Genomic DNA, 27,520 nt, shown 5'->3' with positions numbered 1-27,520 from the left:
TATGTTAATGAAGTAATATCAATTTTTTTTTTTTTTTTCAGGACAATCATGGGAGTACTCCTGTTGGTAAAGTACATAGCAGTAGTAATTCAAACGGTCTTCATACGTCGGATGGGTCTGTTCGTTCAAGATCCCGTGAGAATCTGTGCAGCAGCAATAACACTGGGCTGAGTGTCCTACCAACGACTCAGGTAGATCAGCATTCCAACAGTGTTAGCAGCAATGAACGTGGAGAAGTGATCCTCACCATGGCTCGTCCAGCAACTGTGATCTCCAATGCTAGCACTGCCTCAAGTCCTGCTCCAAGTGAGAATAAACTCAGTAAAGAAGAGAGGTACGAACATTTCTATTCTTAAAACGGATGAAGCAGTAGAACCAGCCTTCATACTGATGACATTTGCCAGTTATCAGTATTAAATTTCCCTGCTGCGTATGTCAGCATGGGGCAGTAATACATCTTATACATCGCCTCCTTCAACACTTCCTTCTTCTAGATCAAGTTCCTCACACTGAGATAAAAGGCATTTCCCTGTTGTATACTTTACTGATCTCAATGTCCAATCCTACATCAGTTCGCTTCCACCAGAGTACTTGAAACATTCCAAGGTCTTGTTCCCCAATTTTTACAGTACTCATCCTCTCTTTCTCCTTTAGTCAACACTGTTGTCTTGATTTTTTTCTGCTCTTATTTTTGTTCCATTTTTCTTCTCTTTGATGTTCCCTGTATTGTACATAAAGTAATTTTTTTTTACTGTGTCATATTGTTATAGATGTTTCATATCAGCATTTATCTCACTGTGCTTGGCTATAAGTTCTTCTCTTCATTTTAATTTCGATTTTTAAATTTCCTCATTTTCTCATTTGCCATTATTTTTTTATTGTCATATTTTTAATTTTCTTCTTGCTACTTTTGTTATTAGTTGATTGTTTATTTGTTGCTGCTCTTTCATTTATATTTTGTAAGTTTGCATTGTGCTGCTTCATTGTAAATATCCATTTCACTGCAGAACTGTGTAATTTAGCATCTCACTCTTTGGCTAAACAAACAAACAAACAAACAAACAAGCAAGCAAACAAACAAACACACTCACTTGCTCACTCTGCCCAGTTGACTTGTACTTCCTCTCCATTTGCTTCCCTTACTGCAGTGTCATCTGCAAACACCACCACTTTCAGCTACCTACTCCATCATATTTTTCCTTTGTCTCCTTCATAGTTTCAATCTATACCATTATGAACAACAATGGCGACAGCACACTTCCCCATCTGTCCAGTTACGTTTCAAAACCATTCTTTCCTACCCACGGAGGTATGGACACTGCTGCAACAATATTATTGTTCATTGCTTGCATGTACTCGATCATTTTGTTTTCCAAATCCTTTCTGTTTCATGACTTCCCATACCTTTGCTCTGGGGATGCATTTGTATCTGATAATTGATAATTAAAAATTCCACCAAAATTATTATTTTTCAATAACAACTCGGTTTTATTAAAAGTTGAAGGTGGATTGCTACCAGTTTAAAAATTAAGCTTCATATTTAATTTTTTACTTATTGGGTATTTTGTTATAAATACTTTGTTTCATTCACACCAGCTGTATATTAATACACAAGTTCTGTTAATTAGTTAGCATAATCACAGGAAAGGAACATTTGAAAGGTGAGTCATGTATTTTGAATTACAAATAATAATCAGGAAACATTTATTGCTACCTTTAAAAATTAATACCTATTTAAGTTCGACAGTTATTTAAACAATAGTTCAACAGAACAAGAACAGCTTGATTTCCTGTTAGGTGTCCATGTCTATAATGTAATGTTTACTGCTATTAGCTGCACATCCGCAGAGGTGTAGGTTTGCTTCAAACCCTGTCAAAGATGTAATGTAGTAGGGGAGGTGGCATGTCATTGAAAAGCTACATTCATCTAGCTTCTCTTGAAAAAATCTACCATCACCTCAGGTACCATACATCTCCGAATGCAAGCTGTCCCTTTGATCCAGTTATTGGCTGCTCAAAAGTGGGATGTGCCTTATATATGCATACAAAGTGAGCATTCTCAAACTGATGTACATATTCACATAGACAATATATGGTAATATTAGTTCACATGTGCAACAGTTGAACATGTGACAGCTTGTGCTTCGATTTTGGGACACATCCTTTTGTTCGCCCTCTGAATAATGTTCTGTTGTCCAATTCCTTGGCTGAATGGTCAGCATACTGGCCTTCGGTGTAGAGGGCACTAGGTTCGATTCCTGACTGGGCCGGTATTTTAATCTTAAATGGTTAATACCCTTGGCTCAGAGACTGGGTGTTTGTGTGGTCCCCAACATTCCTGTACCTCATACACAGCACTATTCTCCACCACGGTAATATGCAGTTTCCGATACTTGGCAGATGCAGCCCACTCTCGTTGGAGGGTCTTCCTTACAAGAGCTGCATCAGGCTATTTTTGTTGCAATAAAACAAAGCATCATGCTTAAGTCTTGGTTGACGGACGTTTATTTTTGTAACACAGAACATAGAACTAGCATGTCGGTTTCCATATTTATTTGGCATGTAAGATAACTTTTATTTTGAAACACACAGTGAATGACGTTCACTTAGTTGGTACAGTAAAACCTCGTTTATCAGGACTAACTGGGACCAAAGGCAAACTGGACAATAGAAAATATGGATAATCTGGGTTATATGGATAATAAGCAAAACAAAATCCTAAAAAAAGTTTTTATTTGAAAACTGTCTCCCATTGGAGGTAGTCCCACTGGACTCAGTATACAGTACTCTCAATATATATATTTACAATGAGCAAATTTTCATTTATGTAGGTGATCAACTAAAATTTGGCATGATTTCTTCAGCAGCACTGTGACAATTTTGTCTCATAAAGATTGTGGTAAACCAAATTTCTTCCGAAATGATTAAAAAAATTTCGGAATAACACCGCGATACCCTGTTGGAAGTCCTGTTATTTCTTGATGTTTCAGATTATATTTTTCCTTGAAATATCCAATTGTTGGCTCATATATGTTCTTCTTTTTAGCATTTACTTCTTCTGGCTGATTTCTTCCCATTTCAAATCTAATTGTTGAGTCTAAAATGAATCCATTTCTGGTGACCTTTTAATATGCCAAAATGTCTATTCGTCTATTGGAGCTGTTTGTTGTAATACAGGATACTTCCTCCTCAACTTCCCACTATTTGTCTTTCAGTGCTGTTGCTATTAGTTTCCTTACTTGATGGTGAAATTGAAATATAAATAATAAATAAGGTAGTTCAACCTATTCAATACAAATAAATATGAAATGTAGTATTACATTCCTATTTAATTAAAAGCGGAAGCGGTACCAGTTTCGACCCTAATCTGGGTCATCATCTGCTGAATAAAATGCAAAAAACAATGCATAGGTAAATAAGAAATTAAAGAGTGAGTCTTTCACAAAAACAGTTGAAGAGGCAAAATATGTTAATGGGGATTGGCACTGTGCAATTTTAAATCGTAAAATCTAGAAGAAGTAGAAAGTCAGTCACTTATAAGAAGTAAGGCGCGAGCTTCTGAATAGTAGCACAACATATGCAAATTTCAGCACTGTCTCATAATGTTTACAAGAAGAGGTGAAAAGTTAAATGAGCCAGCGAATGAGGCATGAAGTCACAATATAATTAATGAACCGAGCTCGATAGCTGCAGTCGCTTAAGTGCGGGCAGTATCCAGTATTCGGGTGATAGTAGGTTCGAACCCCACTGTCGGCAGCCCTGAAAATGGTTTTCCGTGGTTTCCCATTTTCACACCAGGCAAATGCTGGGGCTGTACCTTAATTAAGGCCACGGCCGCTTCATTCCAACTCCTAGCCCTTCCCTGTCCTATCGTCGCCTTAAGACCTATCTGTGTCGGTGCGACGTAAAGCAACTAGCAAAAAAAAAATTAATGAATATGAAGTCCCAGTTGTTTAGAAGTCGAAGACGAGTCGCTTGATTGAAGCAAATTGCTAGCTCCTGAAGATCAGCGCAACACTTCGCGCCTCATTTGCTGGCTCATTTAACTTTTCACCTCTTCTTGTAAACATTATGAGACAGTGCTGAAATTTGCGTGTGTTGTGCTACTATTCAGAAGATCGCGCCTTACTTCTTATAAGTGACTTTCTACTTCTTCTAGATTTTACGATTTAAAATTGCACAGTGCCAATCCCCATTAACATATTTTGCCTCTTCAACTGTTTTTGTGAAAGACTCACTCTTTAATTTCTTATTTACCTATGCATTGTTTTTTGCATTTTATTCGGCTGATGATGACCCAGATTAGGGTCGAAACCGGTACCGCTTCCGCTTTTAATTAAATAGGAATGTAATACTACATTTCATATTTATTTGTATTGAATAGGTTGAACTACCTTATTTATTATTTCAATTTCATTGTGATACATTTCAATACGGAACATTATGAAATTTTTATCTTTAAATTACTTGATGGTGTCGAGCATTCCTGAATAATAAACCATGGTCACATTGCCCTTGAACGTGAGCAAGGGTTTCATTCTCCGGGCATCCATATCTGCACCGGGAACCATCCAAGGACTGACTGGGAACTACTCTTATTGCCACAACATTGCCATTCATTTTCAAACAGGTAACTCATTCAGAGGTAGAAAGTCCTGACTTGTTGGCAATCCAATTATTAGCTTTGGTGACCTCGCGGTATAATTCGATCCTTTTGCACTTTACAGGCAATGCTTTCCAAATGTCATACTCCCTCTGACAAAGTTTTTCCCTTAGGTTCCTAGAAGCTGATTTACGATACTCTGTTGGACAGAGGAGGCCCAGATGATTACATAATCCTTTAAGTTCTTCTTCTGGAGGCCTTAAGATTTTCAAAGGGGGTTTTTTACAGATCAATAAACTAATAATATTACACTTTTGAAGGTAAGCCTACCAAGACTCTTGTACTAGACCCAAACCTCTGAACTTCTTTTATGACTATAAAAAGCTATGTTTTGTAACAAAATGGTATACATAGCATTGTTTGAAAGACTAATGTCTTAATCACGTAAAATCACATCATTTCTTAACAAAGAATTGGTCCACTGTCTTCTTTTCCAAACACGTGTGGCATTTGTGTGAAACCTCGTTAAATTTGAATGAACCACGGTCATGCAAACGCTTTATCATTAATAGTTCAGCTGGAGTGGTGTTGGGCTAATGCTCCAAGTATGCCATGATGTAGTGCACAGCATCTGCTCGTGTCGTCCACTGTTGCGGTGTTATCACTCCCTCCTCGTCCACGTCATCTTCTTTCTCATTGTCTATTTTTGATGTGCATGTCGCTACAATTTCTTCTTCCGTCATAGTGCCGTAGCCACTATCATACCGCGTCTGCGCCCTGTGACACTAGTAAATCTTTCTTAAACTAAACAAAAAGCACTTTACAGTACAGTATTACCATAACAATTCTGCAATCTATGCAGGAACTGTACATTGAGTCAAACTAAAAGGCGAATATTGGGCTACCCGGTGAGTTGGCCGTGCGCGTAGAGGCGCGTGGCTGTGAATTTTCATCCGGGAGATCGTGGGTTCGAGCCCCACGATCGGCAGCCCTGAAGATGGTTTTCTGTGGTTTCCCATTTTCACACCAGGCAAATGCTGGGGCTGTACCTTAATTAAGGCCACGGCCGCTTCCTTCCAACTCCTAGGCCTTTCCTGTCCCATCGTCGCCATAAGACCTATCTGTGTCGGTGCGACGTAAAGCAACTAGCAAAAAAAAAAAAAAAAAAAGAATATTGGGCGTACTTATAGTTACATTCTTGCGATCATAGTTAAAAAAGTATTATCTAATGTGAACAGTAAATTTTAAAATATGTCTACAAATCTGATACAGATTATCCAGAGATCCGGATCAATGAGGGCTGGATAAATGAGGTTTTACTGTATCTATGACAAGCTACCTAAAGAATGAGCACATGATATTGTATGTTTCTCACATTTATTATTTTATCAGACAATTTTAAATTACCTCTCATGTAGATGCAAACCCTGCAGATACCCACAACAAACATTATATCTATAGGTTCAGCTGTTTCTGAGAAAAATATACCTTTGAGGAATTAATACAATACCATGCGACTGTACAAACTCGATAAATTATCTTTTCTATTATTGGCAAATATAATGATAATTCATGTTGTTGTTCATAAGCCTTGCATTCAACAATATATGCTTGCTAGAGACAGTCAGGATGATAGCAAACAGAAGATTGAACATAAAACATTTTACATAATACTAAAATATTTTCACGTTCTGCTTGTTACTTTCTCGCTTTCGACATCTCTGTATTTAAGGTGTGCCTTATACTTATGTTCGGAAATACAGTGAAACCTCGTTAGTGCCTTCCTCATTAACACGTTTTCCCACTTAGCATGTCGTAAATTCAAAGTCCCGATTCTCATCGTATTAAATGTATATAAAAATAAGTCACTTATCACGTCACGAATTTTTGCTATTACCGCTAAGTACGATCAAATTATTCCTAGCCCTGAAAATGTTATTTGTCATCCCTTGTGACAGAAACGTGATTTCCAACTCAGGTAAGAGCCATTGCCCCACAATTGTGTGATTACGGGAAAAGGCCTTGAATTCTTGAACTTCACAGGATAAGTTGCACCTCTGGGAAGCAAGCTGTCAGCCCCAGGAAAGTTCAGTTTTGCTTGCCGGTTAGCAGCAAGATTGATGAATAACACAGTGAGCCTATTTGTGCTTGTGTTTTGCATTCCATTCAAATGTTAGAAGTTTATTTTGTGTTGAGTGGTACAGTGAAATGTAGCGAATTTGTCATGTGGTACAGTAGCCTTTGTCTGAATTAGGAACATAATCGTGTGACATTGAGTAGTGTGTTGTATATTTGTCTTATGATAGCCTAGTTATGGATATGGGAAAGGCCATGAAATTCCTTACTAATGAAGACAAAATTAAAATCTGTCTGAAAGTGGACTGGCGTGCGCATCTTAAAGCGTGCCTAGGTCGCGAATGTTGAACTCGCACCTTCTAGTTTCGGCTCGATCACTTGAGTGGATCGAAGTTTATTAAAAATGGTGCCCAAAATTATTCCTCGAGTGTAACCTCCGGTTCAGTGTCTAAGAGTGTGGTCAGAAAATAATGTTTAATAACTCACTGGTCCAAAATAAAAAGTTTCTACTAACATTTGTTTTAGAAAGAGTGTGATCTGCAATAATACTTTGATATTTTTATTGGCCTCCATGCACATTTTCATATTCGTTGTTTGGTGTTCTTCATACCTTTCGTTGCACTTGTTATTTTATAAGCCTCCGCAGAAAAGGTTCTCACATTTGTTCTCTTGTGTTTTTAACACCTCTTAATACTTTCTTCTCATCTTTAAAAATGGTTGATAAGTTTTCACTGTACCTGCAGAAACACAACGTAAAATGCCCTCATTACAGAAAAAAAAAATCTTATCTAGTGTTTCCATATCCCTGTTGGATAGTTTTCATTTATGTATTCAGTAGTACGTTTTCTCGCTTAATACGTTTGTTTTTGTTTTCCCCTGCAGAAACGTCTTAACGAGGTTTTACTGCATATATGGTAAATATGAAGATGAGAACTTTTTACTCTTATTCATTCACTTCATCCTTGTCAAACAGTTTTACAAAGGGTGGATTGCAATTTAGGTCCTGTAGTTTAATTGGACACCAGGCCTCTGCTTTAGGGATACCTAGAAGCCTGAGGATCAGAACAGGTTTCGCTCTGCCATGCTAGTTCAAATGAGGGGCTATTTGATATAGAGACAGCGGACCCAGTCAAGAAAGCCTAGTAATATGACTGAGGATATCATCATGCTGACAAAAAACTTCAGTATCTATAAGCTATCTGGCTGGGTAGCAGTTGCCTTGGCAGGGTATGGCTCTTAATCTTTTCACTGCTGCATTCTCAGACAAGATTGTGCACTCTCGGTGCTGGACTGTTTGGCTTACCCTCTACTGCTTGTTTATAAAATTGGTTAGTTTCATCTATAACCTCCTTTAAAAATAGTCTGGTTCTGAGGATTCTGGAGTCAAATTAGTATTCGATATACCTGGGTTCGGCTGCAGCCGCAATCTCATCATCAGACCATGTGAAAGGCTCATCGACTTCACAACCAATTCTCTCCCTATCCCGTGGCTGGTACTTCATCATCACTAATCACTTTCCACAATTTCCTCAACTTCCCCTACATCACTTTCACCACTGCTGAAATACACATCCGAATTAATCTCCGCCAAAATTGGAAGGATTTCCTCGGGACACATCCTACAGTCACGTGTGGAAGCTATGATGCATAACAGAACTGAAAATAAACTATTTGCCACTGTTGACTACACATAAACAAATAAATTTTTAAAAAATATAGCAAACAGATCACAGTAACAAACAAACAAACAAACAAACAAACAAACACATTTCAAGTAAATTGAGTTCTAGGGCAGCACTGGCGGTCTATTTAGCTTGGATCGAGTTTAAAGTGGTTATTGGAGTGTATTTGTCTTGTTTCATTTTTACTGGTACCCATGGCTTCGCCCGTGTTTATTAATTCAACCGCGTTAGATGTTTCTAAACCATTTAATTAAATGAAAAAGAAAAACTGTATTTACTAACATACATCGTTTTCACTTTTAATATTGGTCATTTTCTATTATTTTAATATTTCACCCCCTTTCCATCCCTGCCCGTAGGAGTGTTTTACCCTACAGTTTTCTTTCCCAGACAATAAGTCATATGAGTATCATGTTTGGTTGAGAGCTATGCTGGAACATTCACACGTACTTGCATGATCTGGGTCATTTTGGACATTCCTTTCACCCCTTCTAACCCCCATCCCGATTGGGAATAAACTTTGGCTCAAACGGTATCCAGAGTGTCACGGTTCATCTCAGCTACCACAAAGACTATGAACTCGCCACTAATATCGGTCATTTTTCGGATTTTTATATTTCACCCCTTCCTTTAGGGGTGCTACGGCTTTCTTGCCCCTACAGTAATTTTTCCAGATAGTAAGTTATATGTGTATCTAGTTTGGTTGAGAGCTATGCTGAAACATACACACACACATTCACCCATAATCTGTCATGTTAGAAATTTTCTTACTTCACTCCTTCTCACCCCCTATGCCATGGGGACTGAGCTTGGACTTTTTATTTTTATATACTGTTTATAGGAAAAGAAGATAAGTTTTAAGAAACACATCATAATCTTCACATACTGTTGGTTAGGCAACCTGCTGATCGGACTTGTCATACGCTTTACTTACCTTCCTCTATTTCCTTTTTCTCAACCTTCTCACCCCCTATGCCGAACTACCCATCAGATTTCATTCAAAACACTTCCTAAACTTTCCCAGAACAAATTGTGAAATTTTCAGCCAGATTGCTCCAGTAGTGTTTGAGTCCATTCAAGACATACATACAAACATTCATTTTTGTATATATAGATTTTTTATTTGGGCAGTGGGCTGTTCAAAACATTTTATAGTTTTGGTGGATGCCTATAATTCAAAATTGTATATAATTTTTTTTCATAGGCTTTTAGAACAAAATCTTCCTCTCAGGTTACATCTACATCTTTAATGCATTTTTCTTTCAGTCGTGCTGTGGCCCTGATGCCTGAGACCATAACCTTGTATTGCAGGCTGTCTCCACGAGTGACCAAATCTCCTGGCTCAAAGTTGGCAGAACCTCTGCCACTACCTGACGCCCGTGAAATGGACTGGCCTAGTTTGGTGGATACAGCCACTCGTGCTATGCTGCAGGTTCCTGAGGCAGCGAGAAATGGGGAAACGCTCGGGCCATGGGAGGATGATGTTGCTGAGCGTATTGCCCTGGAGACCAGTCCAACAAGCAAGTGAGTATTCTATTTAGTCTCTTCCATCTTGTTATCATCAATCTTTCATATCTGGCAGATCTTATCTTCCAGCCCCCAAATGTCTTCCTCCACTTTTCCTACTCAACCTGTATTGGAAACATCATCTACACTCGCTACTCACACTCTCCTCAATCTCCTGGGTCATCACACGCATTATGATTCATGAACCCTTTTCTATCAGAAGGGATCTGATCAGCCCATTGGCCTATTTTCTAGCACTTTGGTGTAGGGAAGATCATTACAAGAGATTAATCTCATATTTAAAACCTGTGTTGTCACCTTAACAGCATTACGGTATTATCAGGTAAAATTCTACCTTTACAGTACATGTTTTTATTCTTATCAGAATAACATTATTTTAGTAAAATGGAGCATCTTTCATCCCAATGGGACATCTTCAGCCATTCCATTAGGGCAAAGTATTTTCACAATATAAAACAAGGATACATTAGAATTCGCACGTTAAAAAGCCCTGGATGTATTATGTCCAATGCCTTAATACCAAATGCAAGTTGACAATGGTTATGTTTTTAATTAGCTTTGGACATAACATATCAAGGTCGGCGGTTGCAGAGTGGGCTTCGGCTGGTGCGATGGCTCTGCACGCCGACCGACCAGAGGAGGGATGGTCGCAGCTCTGCCGTGGCTCTACATCTCTGCATTCGGGAGACAAAGAGGGGCTGGTCCCCACCGTCGACTGTCCTGAGAATGGTTCTCCGTGATTTTCCATTCTCCTGCACTAAAGCAAATGCTGGGACAGTTCCTAGTCTAGGCCACAGCCGCCAACCCGCTCACCTTCTCTGCACATCTCCTTCACCGTAACGAATCTCCTGGCCTGAGGGATGGCGTCACCATCTAAGAGGACCACCTCTCCCTCCAGGGGAGGACATCAAGAAGTTCCCAGTGCTTTTTAACGTGTGAATTTTAATGTATTCTTGTTTTATATGGTGAATACTTTGTCCTGCTATAATAGCTGTGGATTTCCCCGTGGGATGAAACATGTTCCATTTTACTAAAACAATGTTATTCTGATAAGAATAAAAATGAAATATACTGTAAATGTGGAGTTTTACCTGATAATACCATAATTCTGTAGAGATAAATCAAATGGGCAGAAAATTGGGCGTGCCCAGTTTCTGCTGGTCAAGAAATGTGATTAGAGCAGGCTTTCTGGAAATGGGTGGGGTTCAGGGTTACAGTTCCAGCATTGAATCCCAGTGTGATGTTTGAACATAAATTTCTTTGTAACATCATTATAAATTACACAAGTTTGGTTGGTACTATTGTAGAGAATAATTATGTGAGTGATTTTGTATCTGGCCATCATTGCACATCATTTGTAGCTTCAATATCCTGTAAATAAGACTGCACAGCTGCACAGTAACAGATTATGATGATGCCGATGTTAAATTATGTTCGAATAAAACAGCTTACTTCATTGTTGCAGTTGGTCGCAAACACTCATCTCCCACTACACTATCTGTCCGAACATGTTTGGAATTTTAGGGCCACTCAGCAATATATTTTTTAGATAGGACAAATAGCCCACCACATACTAAACATTTGGCACATTTTCCAATTTGCACAAAAAGCTATTGTTCTTTCCATAGGAATTCTTGTGTTACTATACTTTCACTGGCAAATGCTGGGGCTGTACTTTAATCAAGGCCACAGTTGCTTCCTTCTGCTTCTAGCCCTTTCCTATCCCATCACTGTCAAAAGACCTATTTGTGTTGGTGCGACATAAAGAAAAAAACCAACAACTTTCACTGGTACCCGATCTCTTCTCTGTCATATCCACATTTACAATACCAGCTGTCAGTGGTATTTGGCTAACTGCCACGAGACAACCTTGACTGTAAGTAACACGCTACCTCTACCTGCCTGTCTGCTGTATTGTACGCCCATTTGGCGAAATGCCCTGTGTGACCACCTGCGCTATAGTGCTTGTAGTACCTGTAAGCACCAGTCTTTCAATCCCTATCCTCATCCTGATCAACCAAATGCCTTAATCCCCTAGTTACTTTCAATCCAATCCAAGCCCCAGTTAGTTATAAATACACCAGTACAGACACTACATTGATACAGGTCTTCAGATAAAATCACACATATTCTAAATACAGAGAGCTGATTAAGATGTCTCAAGTTTCTTACATGAAGGAACAAAAAGAACATGACAACTTCTGAGTGTCTTTTAAAAGGGACTGAGGATGACAACATGTTAGCTAACATTACACACTAGATTAGGGCTACCAGATTTAAAAAAAACAAATAAAAAAAACATTGATACGAATCAAAATGTTATCTTTATTATTGCTATGCATTTATACATTGAGCAACAAGTGCTGTGTTTTACTGGTATTTACAATAAAATAATAAATACTACCTATGTAGCAGGGACACTTGACTTAAGCCATTGTCGACATTATATTACAACCAGGATAGGTTAGGCTTTTAAAGTTGGTTAATTCCTATACATGTCACTGGATTCTGAACTTGTTCCATAATAACTAAAATTTCTTTTAACGTTCTCCAGTAAGATAAACTACAATGTATGGCACACCATGAATGAATTCTCTCTATTCTGTTGGCCTTTCCTTCAGGAAACTATTATGGAAATCTATGAAAGAGGCATTTTTGAAATGTTTTGTAATTTACAGTTTGAATTGAAATATCATTTCTCACATTGTCAGACCAAATAGAATTCATCAGTGAAAATCCCTTTCTGATGACGTATTGGTGGCAGGTATTCCCAGCACAAAACTCACAATCTGGAATATGTTCCTAATATTAATTTCTTTATTTTTCATAATGGTTCAGTCATCTATCTCTACTTTTGACACCACATTCCTTTCAGTGTTCAATTTTTGATTTTATATATTAAAAGAAATTATCATAGAAGCTGTTAACTGTTTCTTCAAATTCAGCTTCTATGATTTCTTAAAAAAAATTTCAACATAGCAGACATAAAAAACATGCTCTTTTTATAGGAAATATGTTCTTTCAATTCTTCTGCCACTTCACTTCTACAAACATCTTTTTTTAAAAATAATATAGAGAAATAGAGTACACCATTTAAAAAAGGTATTTGGCATCCCAAGTGCATTTTTCTCGGGACAGGGAACAAGAGGCTGAATAAAGGGACACTTCCATTAACGACTAGATTCAGCCAATTAACAGCCTTTAAAATCTACATTTACTAACTAATTCATAATGAGCCTTACTGATTATTTGTGTATTTGTATGTGTCTTTGTTTGCTAATGAGAGTATACCATATTAATTCCAGCAGCAGTAATGGTAGTAGCGGGCGACGCATGTCTGACCTTCAAAGCCATGTAGTACAGCTGGAGTCTCGGGTAGCTCGAGAAACAAGACGTCGCCTGTCACTTGAAGAGGAAGTTCGCCGGCTCAGAGACGAGAATCGACGTCTTCAAGAAGAGTCTCAGGCAGCAGCGCAGCAATTGAGGCGATTTACAGAGTGGTTCTTCCAGACCATCGATCGCCAGTGAACATTTATATGTGGTACTGTCGGTAAATAATCACTAGTGCAGCGAACGTGTTTCAGTGACTGCGTATGTGTGTGCGTGTGTTCATTTCACAGACCACTGATCAATTACAAATGAGTGAATGTGTGTGATTGAGCTATTATATCACAGAAACTTCATCATAGAATTTTGTATATTGGACTTAATGTATTGCCTCTGCTGGACTGTGACTTAGTGTTATGTACCTTTAATCTGTCCATCAATGTTTCCTTTATTGTGCCGTGTTCGCTATCAAGGTGCATGACTACTGTTTCTCTTTATCCTGTTGTAGTTACTACAAGAACTAAATATCTCTTGAGTTGAATGGAAACGGAGACATGAAGACTTCCGAGACTGATGTTACTCAATTCATGAGAATTTTCCAATACTTCTAAACAAAATTCTTACTGCCTACTGTGTATATTAAAATATTTATTTTCTCTTAATACTTTCTCCATATCAGAGATTGATATACGACAAATTATACCAAAATATACCATGTAAATTAATAACGACAATTGTGTTTTGGAAATTGAAAAAAAAAAAAAAAAAGGAATCAATAAAATGTTCATATATGAAACAAAGTTTTCTATCTAAAGTAAATACAGATTACAGTTCTGTAAGTGATATAATAGTGAGAAGTTGAGTCTTTAGGAATATAGACACTGAACCTCTCAGCACCATGGGAGTGTAGTGACCGTAATAAATTGATTTTTGTGGGCACAATAACAACATGACCAGTAGTAGAGACTTTAACTCGGTCATTAACTAATTTGTTCCAGTTGCACTTGCACTTATTCATTTAGGTATTTATTTATTTATTTATTTATTTATTTATTTATTTCTTCTTCTTCTTCTTCTTCTTTTATGACCACATAGGATCACTTTAGTCAGTCCGTCGTTCAGGTCTCTTTGAAGGGATTGTTCGGGCTTTGCGGTCCTCCCAGTACTTCTTCAGACGCTCCGATCTTCGTGCCCTTTCCTCAGTTGAAAATGTGCGTGTTGTTGGTTTGTTTTGTGTAAGGGTAAAGCGGAGGTTTGTATTCTTGAGTTTTGTATTCAATTTTATCTTATTTTTGGTGTCTTCTGTTGTAAGGCCTATTTCCTTCAGATCCTCTCTTACTTCTCTGATCCATTTACATCCTGTTGTGGTATTTTTTGAGACGAGATTGTGTTGTACTAGTTGTTTCAGAAGTCTCGAGTCCTGCATCCTCATGATATGTCCAAAGAATCCCAGTCTCCTCTTACGCATAGTATCTGTAATGGGTTCTAGCTCTTTGTACACGACTTTGTTAGGTATTAACCGCCACTGTCCATCTTTCTGATATTTTTTGTTGATACAGGTTCTTCCAATCCTCCTTTCAATTTTCTGAAGTCTGTCAGTCTTTGATTGTTTATTCAGGTAAAAGAGTGTTTCTGCTGCATATGTAGCTTCCGGTTTTATAACTGTGTTGTAGTGTTTTATTTTTGTATTTATTGATAGACATTTCTTTTTGTAGATATCCCATGTTAATTTTTGTGCTTTAGCTAATCTATTTGTTCTTACTTGGATTGAGATTTTTTCATTTAAGTTATGTGTTATTACTTCTCCAAGATATTTAAACTGAGTTACTATTTTGATTTTATTACCATTTATGGTGACTTCTTTTAGCTGTGTTGGTTTTTGGGGCATAATTTCTGTTTTTTCAAATGATATTTTGAGGCCAATTTTATTTGCAATGTTTTGAAGTTCTGATATCTGGGTTTTTGCTTCTTTTATGTCCACTGCTAGTAATGCTAAATCGTCAGCAAAACCCAGGCAATTTGTTTTGATTTTTCGGCCAATCTTTATTTTGGGGGGACATTTTCTAAACCATTCCCTCATTACCATTTCTAGAGCACAGTTAAATAATAGTGGTGAGAGCCCATCTCCCTGCCGTAGTCCAGTTTTAATTTCAAATGTCTCTGATGTTTCACCCCTAAACTTCACTTTTGACTTGGTATTGGTGAGAGTCAATTTTATCATGTTTATTAATTTGGGGTGTAGTCCAAGGTGTCTTAAAATTTTAAACAGAGATTCTCTATGGATGCAATCATAAGCTTTCTTGAAATCTACAAATGTTATCACCATATCTCTGTTTCTTCTCCTGTTATAGTCCATTATCAACTTAAGACTCATGATCTGATCAGGACAGCTCCTCCAGGGTCTGAAACCTCCTTGATATTCTCCTAGTTCTTTCTCAAGTTGTAAACTTATCCTATTAAGGATGATTATTGAAAATATTTTGTATGTTATATCTAGGAGAGAGATTCCCCTGTAGTTATTAGGGTCGGTTTTGTCCCCTTTTTTGTGCAGAGGATGAATGAGGGCTGTTGTCCAGTGTTCTGGTAGTTCTTCTTTAATCCAGATAGAGACAAGTTGTTGATGGAGGGCAACTTTTGCTGAGTTTCCTTCATATTTCCAGATTTCCGCAAAGGTCTGATCTTCTCCTGGCGCTTTGTAGTTTTTTAATTTATTCAGAGCCTGGTATACTTCCTTTATTGTGGGGGGATTGATGTTTTCTGGTGATGTTTTTATCGGGGTATTGGTGTCCAAATGAAGGAGTTCTGTAGGTTCCTCACAATTTAAAAGCTTGTTGAAATGTTTAGCCAGAATTTCTGCATTGTCTTTATTGTTATGGGCCAGCTTACCATCTTCATCCTTCATCAGTAGGGTCGGGGGTTCATATTTTTGGAGCTGCTTTCTGAAGGTTTTGTAGTAGTCCCTTGATTTAGTTTTACTGAACTGTTCTTCAATTAACTGCAGGGTGTCCTTATGATGTTGTCTTTTTATTCTTCTTAAGACTTGGGTAGTTTCTTTTCTCTGTTTTACTAGCTTTTGATAGGATATTTCTGTCTTTTGGGACTGATGTAATAGCCATGCCTGATGTCTTTATTTATTTATTTATTATACTGGGTGTTCCAGGACAAATAGTCAATTTGTCGGGAGGACTATGGACTATTTCAACTAAAAACGTTCTTATAAACATGTGTCCAATTTGCAATGTGTGTGGAATTATAACCGTTTGTATGGTACTCATAAGAATAACATTACATAAGCTATTAAAAACACACAGATGATTTATTGATGCATTTCTTCATGCATCACAGTCCCCAGACCTTACTCCATTAGACATTTTTTTCCCCTTGGGGATAGATGAAAAGCAAGGACTACAGAGGAAGAGAAATCACAAGCGCCAAATTGGTTGCTGGCGTTATATACAGTTCTGCCCTCAGAAGTACACCAGAATGACCTACGACAAGCTACAAGCTTGATATTTGTTGCGGTGATTTCCGCCAAAAGAGTAGCGTTACAAAATTGTTGCAAAGTTTGGGCAGGGAAGACTTGGGAGAAAGAAGACGAGCTGCTCAACTAAGTAGTATGTACAATTTATGAACTTCATTGTATAGATCCGTATTTATACAGTTAAAACTAAGAAACAATGTTAGCTGTCAGCGCAGAGATGGCGTGGAATGTCATTAGTGGACGAATAAATTTGAGTGGTGTCTTTAAAAGTAGGAAAGATCACAATTCAAGAGGACAAATTGGGGCAAATATTCATTTATAGGAAGGGGAGTTAGGGTTTGGAATAACTTACCAAGGGAGATGTTCAATAAATTTCAAATTCTTTGAAAAAATTTAAGAAAAGGCTAGGAAAACAACAGAAAAGGAATCTGCCACCTGGGCGACTGCCCTAAGTGCAGATCATTATTGACTGATTGATTGATATTGCCAAAAGAGCTGAAAAGTGCTTTGAAGTCCGTGGTAGGTTTTATGAACATGTACTGGGAACTGTTCCAAAGGATTAGGTTTGTGATCAACAAAATTCGATAAGTCATTTGTGTTGAACTGTTGCACATTATGTAAGGTTTTTACATCAATAAGTCATTTGCATTGAATTGTTGCACATCATGTAGCATTATTACATCAAAAAATACATCAGTAAGTCATATGTGTGTCTTTGATATTTTTTAGAGGTTCTTCTTATGTGTAATATACTAACAGCTCTAATTCCACACACATTGCACATTGGACGCATGTCTATATGACCTTGTGTACTTGAGATAGTCCATACTACTGCTTCTCGAAATATTTACTGTTCCTCCCGAAAATGTCCTGTGTGTGCTCAGTTGCTAAATCTGTCAAGTTTTCTGAACAGATGTCGTCTAAGTGACTGGCTTGTCAATCTTTGTGTTCCATTGTTGTTTTTACATTACACTTCTGTAGTCATATCATGATTTCCCAGTAGGCTGATTAGAATATTTAAGAGAGAGATTTTTATAAGACAACCTAATGTGCACCAAGTGACATTCAAGGCAAATTTTGGATTATCCTGACTTCTAATGTCCGCCAACATTGGATAAGATTGAAACCCTAAGCTAGTGGAGACACATATTCATATTGTTTTGAAATGTGATGTAATTGGCACATGGATGTTACTTCCTCAACATAAATTGTTAGGTTGTCTATTATTTATTACATATCAGTGGGTCATTAAAATAGCACTGAATGTCCAGTTTGAATAAATCTTCATTGATAGCATTTCAGTAACAGGGCATAGGCACTTTGGGATATGTATGTTACTAGTTCTGGTCTATATGTTGAATAATATTTGCTGTTTTATGATAGTTATACATTTGTGTCACTGCATAGGAAAATATTCAAAGCAAGCAAGACCGTGCCAAAAGTCACCTCACTTGATTTTAGTATTCTTTCTGTGAATGAAACCTAGATAGATAAATTTATTTATCATAGGCAAGCACACAAAAGACTCGCAAGTAATAGAGTAGGATGACTTAAGAAATACAAATATTTGAGTGTTATATTTTCATTAAGCTAGCGTATTTGAGTACCTTCAAATACCAGTGGGCTGACCCTGGATCAAACCTGCCTACTCAGAATGATCAAGTTTATATATTGCACCTCATCTGTTAGTTTAATCCTTGAACTACGTCCTCAGTGTGGCAGTACATAAGATATGGAAATGATATGGAATGGCGTATGGCTTTTAGTGCGGGGAGTGTCCGAGGACATGTTTGGCTTGCCAGGTGCAGGTCTTTCGATTTGACACCCGTAGGCGACCTGCACGTCATGATGAAAATGTAATGATGATGAAGAAGACACATACAGCCAGCCCCCATGCCAGAGAAATCAACCAATGGTGGTTAAAATTCCCGATCCTGCCAGGAATCAAACCCGGGATCCCTGTGACTAAAGGCCAGCACGCTAACCATTTAGACATGGAGCCGGACATAAGATATGGATAGAAAGTTACATGAGAAACTGCATAGAAATAGGGGTTTTTTCCCTCCCAGTAGGATTTTCATATGCCCAGAATTTAAATATTCATTTAAAAAACTATATTTTTGGAGGGCTAGAACCCTGATTTGTTTTCCAGATTGCCCAGAAATATGTCCTTACTGCAGTTCCATAATTTTTTTAAAAAAAGAAGAAACTAGCAAATATTAATATTTCAACTTTTGGTATGGTTTCCTATAGCATAGACACAATGAAGGCTTTATTAAAATTATCTCTGTATTCTTTATTCTTGTAACTTGTCTCATGGTCCACAGGTGATTTACTATGCTTATACAATTAGAGACCAACAGTATTAGGTGTGCAAGTGGCATGGCTAAAGAAACTGATGGTAAGATTAAAAGTCAGAATAGCTTGAGAAGTAAAGACAGCTCAGCTCAACATTCAGTGTCACCTAGATAATCCTCTGCAGAAGGAGAAAATCTTCCAGATCTGAATTCTTTTCCACAGGTACCACAGTAAGAATATTTATAAAATAAAATTTAACCTAGAAAGGCACCAGTGGAGATGTCATAAAAATCACAGGATGCATGAAATCAAAAGTTTCTCCTTTACAGTATTCAGACACCTTGATAATGTATACTCCAGTGAATTTGAGATGTTGACAGTGAAACATTTTGAGTATATAATATTATAACACAGTCCAAAACAGAAAGCAGACTTGTACAAAGAACTACAGACTATGGAAGTATCAGTCTGAACTTAATGGTAACAGAATAGACAAAGAAAAAACTTGTACAACTATATATAACTCCTAAATATATTAACACCAATTTAAATAATATGTTTGTATATGTATTCCGACTTGTGAAAGTCTTTATTGGAGGAAGAATGGAGAAACAGAAAAGAGATCCGATAGCGAATTTTGTTGCAACTTAAGTATTTTACATTGTAACCTGAACTGTCTGTGCTAAGACTGATGTATAATACAAAGGAAACCTGTACTAACTGTGAGTTTTGGCTGTAGGAATTTTCCTACTCCCAACCATCTTTTAGCCATTTCTAAACTTTAAAGTTGTTATATGAAGTTGGCTTCATCGTGAATTTGTTATGAGTTAATGTTATACTTATCTGATAGTTCAGTTCTTTAGATATAACTATATAATGTAAAAAATGATTTTAAAATTTTGATATTTTTATTCTGTGAATGAAACCTAGATAGATAAACTTATTTATTCTAGGAAAGTACATGTAAGGCTCACACGTAATAGAGTAGGATGACTCAAGAAATACAAATATTTGAATGTTATATCTTCATCACTCTTAGAGAATGTAGTCTATTGCATTTACCAGTGATCTGCAAATGTTAAATTGCTGTCAGTTTCTAGTGTTCAGGCAGATGGAACAACTTGTATGAGGTAAGTGAGCAGTGATGTGGGTTCATGAACAGTAAAGGGTAATGTGTACATGCTAAAAGCTGATGAAGTCTTGGAGAAGAACAAAATACTGTAATTATGTTTCTTATACTGGATGCCTTGAGCTACATAATACTTTCATTTTGTACAATTGTCTGTAATGAGAGTGTGCCCTGGGATAAAAGTTCCTTATATGGTTGTGATAGTCATGCCTCTCAAGTCAATAAAATCTAATCTCTCATCAGCTGTAAGCAGACCAGTGATGATTTTCATCATTTGGAGCTTATTACCGACTAAACATCTTCTTCCAGCAATGTTCCTCATACTCTGTGTCTCTCGTGGATATGTTTCTGATGACTGAATAGGCTGATTTTAGCGTGAAACATGCATTGACACAATCTGCACTGAATAGCTGGAAGAAGGTGTGGTTGATGTTGAAGGAAGTTATGCATTTGTTGCTTAGTCTCTTCATATCTGTGACATTTTCCTTTGAACATACTGATGGCTATGGAGACAGTACTCTACCAAAATGAACGATTTTCAGCAAGTACACCCAGTTTGCAAGTTGATTCCTGTCATCTTAATTGTGTGTTTTAACTGGTCTTTGCAACACTTGCAACGGGGCAACATGAGGTCTTGTGTCAGAACAGAGTTTGCACTTAAAGGATTGGCAAGGAAACCTGGTGTCAGTCCTACAATGGAGATGCCCTATCCATGTAGGCTGATGGCCAATGCTGGAGGCTTTTGTACTATGGGTGTGCACTTTCTCAAGAACTGTGAGTTTGGTGGTGTTGTCTTGCAATTTGATGTTGAAGATGGATGAAAATTTCTGTTGATGGAAGCGCTCAAGCTTCTTGATGTCTTGACGATAAAGGGTCCACGTTTCATAGTCATAAAGTAGCATAGAGATAACAACAGTATGGTGCACTATGAGTTTGGTATGTACTGTTAGGTCTTTATTCATGAAGATGCAGTGTATTAATCATTCAAATGCCAAGTGGGCAGCACCAATTCTCTTCTCCACATCCTGTTCACAGATACACCTCTTGGACAGGATACTTCCAAGGTGTAAAAAAAAAAAAAAAAAAATTTTATGTGTATTGTAGATGTTGAAATAAGGGAGGGTTGTACCTGGTGCAGGTTGTGCTGGTACCTTGGTTTTTTGAACATTAATGGTGAGGCTAAATATTTATCATAAGCACTCTTTATCTTTTTGACTACTCATCAGGTGTTAAAACAGGCCATGAAAATCATCTGCATACTGCATTTCTGTTTATGTTGTAATCTTAATTAGCCTTTGGGAGCAAAGTCTAGCCAGACTGAAGAGTCGTCTATCAAAACAATACCTGACCTTCATATCTGGGTTGCTTGTAGGCATTTCATAACATGGCAACCAAATATAGACCAAAGAGCATTGGAGTAAACATGCATCCCTGTTTCCATCCACAAGTGATAAACAGCTAGAACCTATTATAGATCAGTCGCAATTAATTTTAAAAGACAAAATTCACATGCATAAACCATAAACCTGCCTCTGCCCCTACTTATAAATTAACCGTAACTCGTTATGCATTTCTTTGCTCGACTTGTATGCTGTATTATTATCCATGTTTCCATTTTATAGAACTGTGGCCCATCAACTTACAAATTCTCCACCATTCTTATAAAAGTATACTTTACTCAGAATACATCATGACATATTGATACCATTTGATATTTGTTCTACGCAAGACCACTTATGCGTTTAATATAGCTGGTCTGAATACAAACAACCTGCGGTATGCAGATGACACCACTTCGTTAGATGATGATGCTTGTTGTTTAAAGGGGCCTAACATTTAGGTCATCGGCCCCTTCGTTTGATGAAAATAAGGATGATTTGGACAACATAATGAAAGTTAAAGATAGAGCAAAAGGATGAGATTGATACTTAATGTTAGCAAGACAAAGATTTCAATGACAGGTTCACTATCTATATATATAAAATAACATATCCTGACTGACTGATTCATCATCGCCGGGCCAAAACTACTGGACATAAAGAAATGAAATTTTGGGGATACATTTGTATTAGGGTGTAGGTGCTCACTAAGAGAGGATTTTCGGATATTCCGGCGGTAAGGGGGTGAATTTTTAAAATGAGGATATCTGTATCTCAAAAACTTAAATGTTTACAGACGTTAAAATTGGTATTTGGAATCTCCTTTAAAAATTAAGAAACACGTATTTTTTTTGTTTTCGGAAAATCCCATTAAGTGGGGTGAAAAATGGGGAAAAAGGGTTGAACACCTTTTATGAAGAGACTTATATCTCAAAAACTGAAGATGTTGCAGACATGAAAATTGGTATTTGGAACCTCCTTTGAAAATAAAGAAACACAATTTTTTTTTGTTTTTCTGAAAATCCCATTAAGGGCAGTGAAAAATGGGGGGAAAAGGGATTGAACACCTTTTATGTGGAGACTTATCTCAAAAACTGAAAGAGTTATAAACATAAAAGTTGGTACTTGGAATCTCCTTTGAAAATAAAGAAACATGTATTTTTGTGTTTTTGGATACCGGTAATCCGATGAATAGGGGGTGAAAAGGAGTGACAAACTATATCTGCAAATTATCTCAGACATGTAACGCATTACAGATTTGAAAACTAGTATTTGGAATTCCCTGTAAAAGTAAAGAAACAAATATTTTCTTTTGGAAAATCCACTTAAGGGGAACTGAAAAAGGGGGTGAATTTTTAAAATGAGCATATCTATAATATATCTCAAAAACTTAACATGTTGCAGATGTAAAAATTGTATTTGGAATCTCCTTTAAAAATAAGGAAACACGTATTCTTTTGTTTTCCGAAAAACCCTTAACAGGGGTGGGGGGTGAAAGAATTGAAAAAATTAGTTGAATTATTGGTATGAATATATGTACCAAAAAATCTAAAGATGTTACAAATGTGAAAACTGATATTTGGAATCTCCAAATAAACACGCATTTGGGGGGGGAATCAACTTGGTAGAGGGGGATGAAAATGGAGATGAATTCCTTTTACGAGGATACATATATCTCAAAAACTGAAGATGTTACATTCGTGATATTCGTATTTGGAAGCTCTTTTAAAGAAACGGTTACTGTTTATTTTTGGAAAATTCACTTAAGTGGGGAGTGTGAAAGGAAGTGAAAAAAATTGAAATTTTTTTTTGTGGAGAAACTTATATATCAAAACTGAAGGTTACAGATATGGAAATTGGTATTTGGAATCTCCTTGAAAAATAAAGAAACACGCATTTTTTAGGGTGGGGTGAAACCAACTTAATGGGCAGGGGTGTAGTGAAAAAGGAGTTGAATTCTTTTCATGAGGATACTTATATAAAATAACTGATGATGTTACAGACATGAAAATTTGTATTTGGAATTTTCTTTCAAAGTAAAGAAACACATAATCTTTTGTCTTTGGATAATCCAAAAGATGTTACACACATGAAATTTGTATTTGAAATCTACTTCAAAATTAAAGAAACATGCATTTTGGGGGGGGGGGGTCAACTTAACGGGCTGGGGTGGAAAAGGATTTGAATTCTTTTTATGAGGATACTTATATCTCAAAACATGAAGATGTTAGAGGCATGAACATTTGTATCTGGAATCTTCTTTCAAAGTAAAGAAACACATGTACTTTTGTCTTCGGAAAATCCACTTAAGGGGGGTTAATGAATTGAAAAATTAGTTGAACTCTTTGTATGAAGATACTTATATCTCAAAAAATAAAGGTTAAAGATGTGAAAATTGGTATTTGGAATCTCCTTTAAAAATAAAGAAACACACACTTTTGGGGAGGGGGAATCAGCTTAATGGGTAGGAAGGGGGAGGGGGGGTGAAAAAGGAGTTGAATTACGTTTAAGAGGATACTTATATCTCAAAAAATGAAGATGTTAGAGGCGTGAAAATTAGTATCTGGAATTTCCTTAAAAATAAAGGAGCACGCATTTGGGTTTGTTTTGTTGTTGTTGTTGTTGTTGTTGGGAAAATCGAAGTAAGGGGTGTGGTGTTGAAAATAAGTAAATAAGGAGTTGAAATATGTTTATGAGGATACTTTATCTTAAAAACTGAAGCTGTTACAGACGTGAAAGTTAGTATTTTGAATTTCCTTTCAAAATAAAGAAACACGTATTTTTTGTTTGTGGAAAGTCCACTTGAGGCGGGAGAGGGGTCGAAAGAAGTGATGAAAAAGAAGTTGAATTCTTTTTATTAGTAAACATTTATCTCAAAAACTGAAGGTGTTACAGATGTACAGGCATGAAAACTGTATTTGAAATCCCCTTTAAAAATTATGAAACACGTATTTTATTGTTTTAGGAAAATCCAGTTAAGGGGCTGAAAGGAATTGGAAAAGTGGGCGAATTTTTAAAATGAGTACCGGTATATCTACATTATATGTCAAAAACTTAACATGTTAGAGACAAGAAACTTGGTATTTGGAAAGTCCTTTAAAAATACAGGAACATGCACCTCTTGATTTTCGGAGAAGGCACGTAACGGGAGGTGAAAAGAAGTGAAAAATAGTTGAATTATTTTTTATGAGGATACTTATATCTCAAAAACTGAAGATGTTACAGACGTGAAAATTGATATTTAGAATCTCCTTTAAAAATAAAGAAACATGTCTTTTGTTTTCGGAAAATACACTTAAATGAGGGTGGGGGAAGGACTGATCAAGGGTTTGAATTCTTTTTATGGGGATACTTATGTACATCTCAAAAACTGAAGATGTTACAGATGTGGGAATAGGTATTTGGAATCTCCTTTAAAAATAAAGTAACATGTATTTATTTTTTCGACTTGAGAGAAGACTGTTTCTCACATGTACAGTTCTATGTCGCATGGTCGTCTTAGCCCCAAAAGGTAATATCAAAAGCATGGTTTACAAAGAATTTATGGGGTAAATGAAACTCAATTTTTGGGTGAATTTTTTATACTTTAGGAATTTTCAGATAATGTCTTAGTACAATGCCGAGGAACAATTACTTTGATCAAATTACAAAATCCACGCGAGCGAAGCCACGGGTTATTGCTAGTCAGATATAAAAATAAATAAGGAAGTTATCAAAGTGGTGGACAATTTCTGTCTGCAGGGAATAATTATCCATTGTAACAGCTCTAGCAGTCCAGAAATTTTCTGCAAGTGAACACTTGGCACCGCAGCACATACAGACCTAGACAAGATCATCAAATGCTCAGATGTGTACATGCACACCAAGGTCAGAATAGTTTTTCCCATAGTCACATATGGTTGTGAAATTTGGTCCATCAAAAAGATAGAAAACACATTGATGTGCTTGATCAATGGTGCTGGAAAAGAATTGTACGTGTACATATATATAATACCTTGGATGGCCAAGATTACAAACAAATGGGCAGTTCAGAAAATCAGTCCAGATATGTCTCTTGAGGCATTTATCATAAGCTTACAGCTGTCATACCTTGGGTATATAATGAGATGATCTGGTTCTTTGGAAAGAATGACTATGCTTGGAAAAGTGGAAGGAGCTCTAAGACAAGAGCAGTCGACACTGAGATAGGTAACTTCATCACAGATAAAATGATTATATCATTGGAAGAAATTAAAGAATTCATGGAAAACAAAAATCTGGAGATGCTCCATCCATGCAGTTGCCAGGAGTCAACTTGGCAACATCTAATAATAATTTACGTCTCACCAGCACAGACAGGTCTTATGGCAGCCATAGGGTAGAACAGGGAAGGAAGCGGTCGTGGCCTTAATTAAGGTATAGACCTAACATTTGCGTGGTGTAAAAAGTGTGAAACCGCAGAAAACCATCTTCAGGGCTGCTGATAGTGAGGTTCAAATCCACTATCTTCCGAATGCAAGCTGATGTGTCCCAAACTGCATAATGAACTTGCTCAATCCATTGACACCAAAATATCTCACTTTACAAAAGTACAAAATACTTGCTTTTACAACACTATCTTCTCCGTGTCAAGTAAGATGGCCATCAAAATCTTGCAAGTTTCTGTCAAAATTGTTGAGTTCCATCTTCTTTGTTTGTGGTTGATCATTACTTGGATTTAGGATTTGATTTCTATCCTCCTCTACTTTTTCACATTGCCTTGTCACTTTTACATGCATGCCTTTTCACAGCTTTGAAGTCATATTCATATTTTTTTTTAAATGTATATATAGAGAATACTAGGCTACAACATATATAATCTTTGTGCTCTCATATGTCTCACTTTGTGTAATTTCTTTGGGAGTATTTTCATTTTATAAAGAGCTAAAGTTCTATTAAGTAACACCCAAAAACAAACTGAAATCACATAGCATTTCACTGCCTTCAAATAACAGCAATATTATTACAAAGACGATTCACTAGTGTTCCACAAAATCATGATTGTATCATTCACACTGTGGTCACTCTGTTTGTAGCTACAGGTAATCTCTCATCAGACCAATAATAACCGAGTATACTTTAAATTATTGTAGTGTACTTGTGGCCAAAGTCACACTCATGCTCAGTGAATTAGTTTGAGGGTCTGATTAAGGCTGTTAATGCCACAAGACAGGCATCTTGAACACGTAGAAGGGCAAACAGTTCTTTTTTCATATCATAGGTCACAACCCAGATTGATCTCTGGCATGATTCAGTATTCACGGTGCACCAGATCTTCTAGTATAGGGAAGAGAAGTTTGTTACGTCAATCTCTCTCAGTTTCTACTATTTTTTTTTTTTTTACGCTGCACCGACACAGATCTTATGGCGACGATGGGACAGGAAAGGCCTAGGAGTGGGAAGGAAGCAGCCATGGCGTTAATTAGGGTACAGCCCCAGCATTTGCCTGATGTGAAAATGGGAAGCCATGGAAAATCATTTTCAGGGCTGCCAACAGTGGGGTTCGAACCCACTATCTACCGGATGTAAGCCCACAGCTGCATGCCCCTAACCGCACGGCGAACTCGTCTGGTCTCTCAGTTTCATCTTCATCTTTGACAATATTTTTTAAGGCTTAAAGTGGCGCATTTGGTGAAACTGACAATTGTTAAGAGGGACAGAATAAGACAGTTAAATTTAAAAAACTGAAGAATGAATTTTAGCATAAACAATTTTTAATAGGTGTATAATAATACTGTAGTCATATGCGTACTGACACTTGACACATCTTGCCACTAGACACAATTTGTTTAACAACTCTGAAGATGCTTTCAAGTATTCAAAGAAATGGAAGCAATTATGTGAAAAATTCATCTTGGCATTGCAAAAGCTTTAAGAACTGTTAAATGGAAGTTTTTAGATGTCCAGAGTTTGTACATTTGTAAGAAAACTCTTTCTACAAAAGCATTTGTTCCAGGAAGAGAGAGAGAGAGAGAAGAAAAAAGTTGTGTTAACAATGAG

General features: G+C 36.9%; 1 protein-coding gene across 8 annotated transcripts in view; it reads left to right on the top strand.

Moving 5' to 3' along the window:
- The window catches only part of LOC136881241 (signal-induced proliferation-associated 1-like protein 2), a 697,164-nt gene extending 682,899 nt beyond the window's left edge, over nucleotides 1-14,265 (top strand). For 3 of the 8 annotated variants that reach the window (XM_068229254.1, XM_068229251.1, XM_067153984.2), the window contains exons 20-22: nucleotides 42-334; nucleotides 9,628-9,885; nucleotides 13,194-14,263. In XM_068229254.1, coding sequence (XP_068085355.1) covers nucleotides 42-334; nucleotides 9,628-9,885; nucleotides 13,194-13,416 — 774 coding nt within the window. In that variant the 3' untranslated portion in view covers nucleotides 13,417-14,263. Of the gene's footprint in view, nucleotides 1-41; nucleotides 335-9,627; nucleotides 9,886-13,193 lie in introns of all 8 variants that reach the window. The other 5 variants (XM_068229258.1, XM_068229256.1, XM_068229257.1 and 2 more) reach the window with 3 other exon arrangements.
- The last annotated feature ends 13,255 nt before the right edge of the window (nucleotides 14,266-27,520 follow it).

This window comes from Anabrus simplex, chromosome 9, assembly GCF_040414725.1.
Source record: "Anabrus simplex isolate iqAnaSimp1 chromosome 9, ASM4041472v1, whole genome shotgun sequence".
NCBI classification, from domain to species: domain Eukaryota; kingdom Metazoa; phylum Arthropoda; class Insecta; order Orthoptera; family Tettigoniidae; genus Anabrus; species Anabrus simplex.
This window is presented reverse-complemented; position numbering and strand designations above follow the sequence as displayed.